The sequence below is a fragment of the Hipposideros armiger genome, unplaced genomic scaffold (genome assembly GCF_001890085.2).
Source record: "Hipposideros armiger isolate ML-2016 unplaced genomic scaffold, ASM189008v1 scaffold_675, whole genome shotgun sequence".
NCBI classification, from domain to species: Eukaryota; Metazoa; Chordata; class Mammalia; order Chiroptera; family Hipposideridae; genus Hipposideros; species Hipposideros armiger.
Window position 1 is genome coordinate 104,641 of NW_017732025.1, and position 9,058 is coordinate 113,698.

Genomic DNA, 9,058 nt, shown 5'->3' on the forward strand with positions numbered 1-9,058 from the left:
GTGCCAGAGGTACTGATATCTCCCTCTTACAGATGAGAAGACTAAGTCACAGAGAAGTTAGGTGAATTGCTCAGGGTCACACAACTTGGAAGCAGCAAAGCCAGGATTTAAATCCAGTTCCCTCCTATTTCAAAGCCCCTATTCCTGCCATTTACTTTAATGAATATAAAGTTTGAAGAGTGTGAAGTTGTTTCCCGGGAGATGTTGTTATAACTGTTACTGCTGTGCTGCAAAGTCTTTAAAATCAATCCAGAACGAGCTAAACACTGAGGGACCCAGTGACTACAGAAGTGAACGTAACTAGAAATCAAGGGAGATAAAGGTTATAAACCTCATTATTTGAGTCGATGCTGCTCTACCCCCATCACTTACAAGATGCTGCTACTAACTTTGAGAAGTGGGGTCCTGAAGCCAATCTGCTTGGACTCCAATCTCAGCTCTGTTTCTAATCATGAGCAAGACACTGAACGCCTCTGGGCCTCAGGTTCTTCATCTGATAATAATATCAGAACCTCCCTCACAGGGTTATCATGAAAATTAAATGACACAAAACATGTAATGTGCTCAGAATCACCTGTAGCACACAATGCATATTAACTCTTTTTATTTTTACCAGCATGGGTCTATGGGCAAGATGCTTAAGTCAACCCGAGTTTCCCCATCTATACAAGAGATCTGCAGAGGGTTCTTATGAGGGTGAAGTAAAATAAAATCCTAAGAGCATGTAACACATGGACCTCCTTACATGGATACTCAAAAACTGCTCATTTGTTTTCCTCTTCTCAAGATAGCACTGTTACATACCCTTCTGAGACCTCAGTCTCCCGTATTATAAAATGGGATACCCACTCATTCCCCAGCCATCATGACTTCACAGGCATGTCATAGCCAATGCCTGTCAAAAGCCAGGCTGGATGTGAGGAAACTGGGGTTCTCCTTGTAGTTCCAGCTTTTGAAAACCTACTTAAATTCCATAAACCTTGATTTCCTCATTTATTATAATATCAACAAGTGTGTTCCAGACAGCGTGCTACACGTTAGATGTGCAAAGAGAGATAAGGTGCAATCCCTGACCTCAAAGAGTGCACATTCTAGTTCACAATAAAGTCATGTGAACAATTAAGTGCATTGATTGAGGTATGGACAGGTGGAGGTGGCCCAAAGGAGGTAGTATCGGGTTTACCCAGGTAGGGCAAGGAAAGATTCAGAGACAACAGGCCCTTGAGTTGAGTCTTACAAGATGAATGGGAGTTTCCCAGGCAGAACGAGGGGAAAGGCATGCCAGCAAGTGCAAAGCCTTAGGGATGCAAAACGAAGAACTGTAAATAATTAATTATGGCTGAGTACAGGGTGCATCTAGGGGAGTGGCAGGAAAATTGGATAATATCTTTCCCACTTACCTTGAAGGACTTCTGTGAGACTGCATGAGAGCAATGTATTAAAACACTAAACAAGACACAGTGTTGCAGAAACGACATGTATGACTATTAGTAGTATTCTAGCAAGGCTCATGATAGTACTTAATTTTCACCTATTTCCTAACACGAGAACTCGAGGTATTGTTTCTCCACTTACTGACACCTTGCCTCCTTCCTCTCTCCCTGGAGAAGGCGAGGAGGATTTAGCATTGATCTAAATGGACAGGTGGGAGAAAGAAATGGGAGGAAAAGCATTCAGCTCCTTGTTTCAATTACCACAAACCTTTTCAAAGGCCCTTCACTATAATGTTTCTCATATTTTAAAAGAGTTCAGTTCTTACTGGCCAAAAAAGAAACTTTGACCCTAAGACCATGGCTTTTCAAATGTTCTTGACCATAATCCACAGTAAGAAATACATTTTATACCATAATCCAATACACACACACACACACACACACACACACATTATAAAACAATGCTTATACCTACTAAGTTCAATGCACCCAGATAGTTTTTCTTCTTTTCTATTTTGTCATTAAAACAAGTGTCAAGTTATGATCACCTAATTGATTTCATTACTTGTTAGTGGGTCACAGCCTGCAGTTTGAAAAACACCATGAGTCAAGAAGGTTCACGGAAGATTTCAAAAGTGTAGTTCACAAATTCCTGCAACCTTTCTTTTCTTTTGCATTTAAAGACATTGCAAAATAGAAGGAAGCCAGCCTATTTCCTAGGAAACAAAACATCCCTGTGTGTACAGTTTACATGGTGTTTTGTTGGACAATAAAAGAGAGGTTTCCATGTGGGGTTTCTTGTGTGTTTAGTTGTTGCAGTTGATTAAGCATATTAACAAGTAGAATTTCAAAATACAGGGCTGCCTCTTAAGCAGAGCCTTGGTGCCCTGTGGAAAGTAGGATTATATGTCGCCAATGTCTTTTCAATGAGAACATTCAATAAGCAACTTCTTTCACGTAAAGGGCTCATGACACATCATAACCCAGAAGTGAGCAAGAATTCTGCCTCAGGGCTGCTGAAATGGGAACACAATGACTAGATGCCTTTCCAGTCATGCACAGATTTAAAATTCACACCACCATCATCACTACCACCACCTCCCTCAACAAGGAAAGAATCTGCTCCCCATCCAGCTCCATATGCTTTTGTGTTCAACCAAAATCCTAAAGCTGGAAAGAAACACAAGGGTCATCTGGTCTACCTCTCTCCTGCCAAAATCGATGGCCAACTAAACTTTTCCAGCTCACAGTTGAACTATTTCCCTTTGTACCACCACATGCATTTGTGCTCTGCAGGGCCTTCCTTGTGGTACTGCAAAAACTTCAGATGTTTTTACCATCATACTTTTTATTATACTATTTATCCTACTTAGAATATTTTTCCCTCCTGCCCATGCAAATCCCACCCATCCTTTTAGATCACATCTCAAGCTCTCTAAAAAGCCTTCCCCAAACTCTAGTCCCTGTCCATTCTTTCTTCCTTCTCTGAAATGTGATTAAGTTCACTGAATTCATGCAACCCTTTCACCTCTTAGGTGATGTTTAACAGACAGTTAATATATATTTATTGATTGACTTCCTAATATTTAAAAGAAGTTGTGTTTATAAGAAACTTTCATCTTAAATTAACCTTTCCTGCAACATACATATCAAGGAGTAAATAGAAAGGTTTAGCACTTTATCATGAAGATACTTAAATCAGGTAATCATTATACAAATAGGTATTAAGCTATTTATTTCCATATACTCAGAACCAGTGACAACAATGATCGTAGATGCTAGCACTGTTGATTTTTCTGATATACAGTAATACCTCGGTTTGCAAGCATAATTCGTTCCGGAAACAAACTACTCGTATTGCAAGACATCGCTCATTTACCAACTTAAAATGTATTATTAGGTTGGTGCAAAAGTAATTGCGTTTTTTTGCCATTGCGAGTAATGGCAAAATCATTATTGCTTTTGCACCAACCTAATAGAAATGTCTGTTCGTCTTGCGGAGCACTCGCAAACCAAGTTACTCACAATCTGAGGTTTTACTGTACTATCATATATAGGAGACACTTGTTTTAGGCAACTGAATTCTTATGTGTATCTGAGCAACTGAGAAGCTTCCTCCCTAAGGAGATACTATGTTCGATGCTGTCACCGAAGGAGACTCTGTGCTTTCATACCAGTCAATCCACAGAACTCTGTGTTGGCTTTGGTTACTTATTGTGATAACAGGACCATTGAATTTCATAACTTTGGAAGAACTTAAAGAATATCTAGTCCATCTCAGAAGAGAAAGTTTAACTAGGAAAAGGTAAGCTAATGTGCTTCAAATTACGCTTGTAGAAAATGAGAGAGTTGGGGCTAACACCCAAATCTTCTGTTATCCAAAGAAATTGGAAACTAGAAGTCTAAAAACCTCATGCCACCTAGCTCTTCAGTTTCATTTCCCCTATCCCCAAACTTCCTGTCTTCCCCCCAGATCCCTCTGTCTCACCACGGAGGAACTTCCCCAAATCCTCAACACCAAACTGTCTTCCTGTCACTAACCAATTCCCTGATGTTGTTCCATCTCGAGGCCACGACTTCTCTTATCCTACTTGGCAATTTCACTGTTTATTCCAGTTTTTCCGTTATCCAATACCACACTTACCAAAACCACACAGCTCCTTTGTTTTAAATCCTTCCATATGTTCCAGACAAAGTTACATATGAAACTGAAGCGAGTGACCATGACCATCTCACAAAGAGTCCTATTCTCTCCACCTGGGATTACAGAAGTCTTTTCTGTCTCATGCTGTATATGTTACATAATATGCTAAAAAAAAACAAGTTTTCTCCCTAATCAGGCAGGTAATTTCTCAAGACACAAAGCCAAGCAAACCATTATGATTGCAAGTTAAGCAGGGAGAGTAGCAGAGTTCATTGACACTAGCAATAAATACCAAACTTTACAGTCTACCAAAAATATCTCTCTAGCTCAAAATTGGAAAAAATGATTTAGTGTGATCTCTCCTTTTCTTATGCTTGTCTATATTCTTGTCAAGACATTCAAAGAGGAAGGAGATGGTCAAAGCAGAAGACAAAACAAAGAGGAGGCCAGTAAAAAGTCCAAACAAATCAAAACTAGCTGCAGAGTGTGGTGTTAAACATGTGGACACCAAAGGCCAACTGGTCAGTCATGGTTCCACCAGTAAAAGTTGAGTGACCCTGAGCATACTGCTTTAAACTCTCTGCTCAGTTTCTTTATCTGGTAAAAACCGGGTAATAGTACTAACCTCACATGGTTGCCATGAGGATTAAATAAATTAATATATGTAAGATACTTAGGACAATGCTTGACATATATTAAATACTATATTCACATTTGTTAACTAAAACAAACCCTGAGTTTGAATTTAACAATCATGCTGTGTGTCTGCTGACTTTCAAATCTTACTAGCAATTTCAGGACCTAGCGACATGGTGATGGTTCCTGTACCACATCACATATGCTCTGCACCTTCTAATAGGAATTGTCCCCCAAGAATTCATTTTATAATTCCTTCCCTGAGACTTGACAGAAAAAAATGTTCCTATATCTCTCAATAACAGTCCCCATTGCTGTCACCACAGCACAGGGTAAGGAAAGGTTATAAAGTAGAAGACAAGGCCTGTGAAACCACAAAAGTTCTTGTCTGCCCACTCATCACAAACTCTGCCTATAACCCAGGATGGGAACTGGGGGACAACAGGACACCTACCATAGTGAAAACAAAACAAAGGGAAAATTCTTCACGCCAAATGTGTCTTCTTGGTACACGGCTCACAGTACAAAGCCAACTCCTCAGAGCTGCTCAGACTCGCTGTCCTTGCCTCCCTTTTTTTCTTCATTTTATTCCGATCATACTGTTGGCTACACTAGAAAACTGCCACTCTGCTAAACCCAGTAAGGTCGTCTGACTCCACCTCTCAGGAGGCTTACCAGTGCTGATACTTACTTTCCTTCAATAGCTTCTCTCTGTTGGCTTCTAGGCCCCCATATTCAGAGGTCTTGGCTACTCCTTCTGGGGATCCTTTGCTTGTGACTCCCTGCCCTCCCCGCTCTTCGCACTGGAGTGCTCCAGGCTCGTTCCTTGGTCTTTTCTCCTCCGTGGTGAGCTCATCCACTATTGTGGTTTAAAATATCATTTCTTACCCTAATGACTCTCAAATATAGATCTCCAGGCTGGACCTAAATCCTGAACCCCTGATTCATACTCAGCAACTCCACTGGGATGTCTAATAAGATCCCAAACTTAGTTTGTCCAAAACTAAACTCCTGACCTTCCCCCTGAACCTCCTCCTCTTCTGTCTTCCCCATCTCTGTAAATGACACTCCCCACCTTCCCCTCCTCCTCTCACCTTCCTTCAAATCCTACCAACTCTACCTTTAAGGAAGGTCAGAATCTAACCACACCTCCTCACCTCCAAGCTGCCCTCTGGTCCTAGTCACTATCATCCGTCCTGAGTACTGAAATACCCTCACAAGCAATTCTCTCGCTTTTGCCCTTGTCCCACTACAGTATTTTCTCAAAACAGCAGCCAGAGAGATGTCACTAACACGGAAGTCAGATCCTGTCACTCCCTTATTCAGAACCTCCCAATGTCTTCTCATCTTACTCAGAAAAGCCTACGTCCTTATGATAGTTACTCAGCCCTGTATAATCTGAGTCGCCCCATCCTATGCCCTTAGCTCTCTCACCTCATCTCCTACGCTCCCCTTGTTCCCTCCACTCCGGCCACACTCTCCTGCTTCTGTTCAGAGCTCCTGTGCTTATTGCATCTTCAGCCTGGAACACTCTTCCCCAGACACTTGCTTCCCTCCCTCACCACCTTCACATCTCTGCTCAAAAATCATCTAGATGAAGGTGTCCCACACAACATTTTTGAAAACTGCAACTGATATCTGCTTAGCACTCCTTCTCTCCCTTCCCTGCTTTATTTTTCTCAGTAAGACTCACCAACCTCTTAGTTTATAAATCTAATAATAATGAAATTTATTATAAAATTATTTTGTTTCTCCCCATTAAAATACTTATTTTGTCTTCCTGTACTAGAGCATAAACTCCAGCCAGGTGGGGATTTACATCTGTTCTTATCCAGTGCTGCATTTCTACTACCTAGTCAGTGCCTTGTATACAGTAAGTGCTCAATAAATATTTGCTGAATAAATGGGAATAATGGCTCCCTTGGTTCCTCTTACCTAAGACAGTCATCACCGTCTTCATTAGCTTCATGGGTGTCTTCCGGCGGCTGATGGACCCACTTGTATGTGGAGACAAGACGTTGGTTTTCCTCTTGACATACATGTAGATCCGCAGGTACACCACAACCATGATGAAGAAGGCCACGAGGTTGGACACAGTCCAGAAAATGAGGTAACTCCTGCTGTAAATGGGGGCCAGGGAAGAGCAGGCGGAGATGTCACAGAGGCAATTCCAGCCCAGTGTGGGGACTGCCCCCATAAAGATGGCAATGGCCCAGACGAACAAAATGAGGAGTATCACCCTCTTTTTGGTCAGGTTGCTGTGGACCCGCATCCTCATGATTGACATGTGCCTCTCCACGGCAATAACCAGCAAATTGGTCAGGGAGGCGGTCAAGCTAGTGTCCAGAAGCCCCTGGCGGAGAAACCAGCGGTTGACGGTCAAAGTTTTTGAAACAGGGCCAGTGTTAAACATCAGGTATACATAGGCAATTCCAGCAAAGAAATCTGCAGCAGCTAGGTTAGCCAACAGGTAGTAGAAGGGGAAATGAAACTTTCTGTTTTTGATCACTGCTGCGATGACCAGAGAATTAGAAAAAAATATAAACAGGCAGAAAAATGTTCCAACACACAAAACAATCACAAGCGTCGTTCCTGTCCATTCATCGGCAGTGTCAGTGTTGCTCTTATTATAAAAAAAGTCCATCTGCTTATCATAGTGACACTCATTCATTGTGGAGAAGAACTGAACATCCTAGAAAGAAATTTGAAGAAGAAACAAATATCACTGTTTGCAAAATTAACCACTAAAGCACCACATGCCACTGCTAAGCCACTTGTCTGGCCAACTCCTGTCAATCCTTCAGATCTCGGTAAATGTCTCTTACTCCAGGACCCTAGCCACAGCATTTATCTCATATCAGTAATTGATGTCTGTTTCCCAGGGTAGGTACAAGCTCAGCGAGGGAGGGTATGTGTCTATTTTGTTCACCATTGTAACCCCAGGACCCCTTTGCCCTGGCTGCCTTATTACTCAGGTATTGGCTGAATGCTGGCTGAATGAATGAATGAATGAATGATCATGGAGGCAGCAATAGGTCAAATATTCGGAGCCCTGCAATATCCACTCTGCACTGGCAACAGCACAGCACATTAATGTTTTCTCCTGGTGGTTTCCAGCTCATTTCTTATTTATGGGTTCTGCTCATTAATCAAAGCAGGTTGGTAATGCCAGTCACATTCTTGCCAAGATAATGGGTGTTGAGTTTCTTTTCACATGACCAAGTGGTTTCCCCAAGAGATCATTTTTCCACCACTGTGATTCCACTCCCGATGCTCCCTTTGCCATCTTTTGGTTTCAAGCTACAGTGACAACACTCACTTGTTAAGTGTGTGGTGCAGGGCTGGAGACTGGCCTCAATACTCCTTCCTTACCTTTTGTTCACTTCTTTCTGATTCTCCTAATCCAAATTATACCAATGTGAATTTGCTTACTGGGTTTTCCAACTTAATCACTTCATGTCAGTTTCCTTCCCTGGGCTCTTGTCAATACAGCAGGTGTTAGAAAGGTAGGCCTCCGTGGCTAAGACTGAGAGCTGGGGTTTGGGCAGACATCCAAGGATGTGGGAACATATCTGCCAAGTGAGGGCAGATCCTCAGGACACATATCTGAAAGTAAACCCCAAATTGGGAATCAAGCAGACAGAGTACTCACTAATCTCAGGACAAGATCTCTTGGACCCCAAAAGTGAGGGATTCTGGCCAAGGAGGGGTGAGGCAGGGGCTCTAAGATTGCCCATCCATCTATGCTTGGTGGGAAGGTAAGGTGTTCTGTCTCACAGGGGTCTGGCCACAGCCATGAAAGGTCCAGTCAAAGGAGACTGTGGTTGGGTGGCCAGTTGGCTCAGGTGGTTAGAGCGCAGGCTCATAACACCAAGGTTGCTGGTTAGATTCCCACATGGGCCAGTGAGCTGAACCCTCCACAACTAGATTGAAAACCATGACTTGACTTGGAGCTGATGAATCCTGGAAAAACACACTGTTCCCCAATAAAGCTTATTTAAAAAAAAGGAGACTGTGGTTGAAGGCCAGGAAATCTAGCTTCTAGGGAGGATGACCATGGGCTCCCTCACAAGCCTGCAATTTATCTGATGGAGAACTAGAGATCCAGTAGGCTCAGACCTGAGCAGTCCACTGGTGGAAATGAGGTGGCCCTGATAATGAAAGCTTAAAAGAAATCCCCAACTTTTTTTTTTTTTAAGATTTTATTGGGGAATTGGGGGAGGGGAACAGTGCTGGGGAATTGCAGGAAGGGGAACAGATAAGTTGCGGTTGTTTTGTTCTTCAGTCTAGTTGTGGAGGATGTTGTTTCACTGGCTTATGTTGGTATTATCATTGCACTCTTCCC

At 42.4% G+C, this 9,058-nt stretch overlaps 1 protein-coding gene across 1 annotated transcript in view; it reads right to left on the reverse strand.

The window, feature by feature from the left end:
* The window catches only part of LPAR3 (lysophosphatidic acid receptor 3), a 102,956-nt gene that overhangs the window by 57,957 nt on the left and 35,941 nt on the right, over positions 1-9,058 (reverse strand). The window contains exon 2 of the mRNA XM_019626411.1: positions 6,649-7,405. Coding sequence (XP_019481956.1) covers positions 6,649-7,384 — 736 coding nt within the window. The 5' untranslated portion in view covers positions 7,385-7,405. The remainder of the gene's footprint in view (positions 1-6,648; positions 7,406-9,058) is intronic.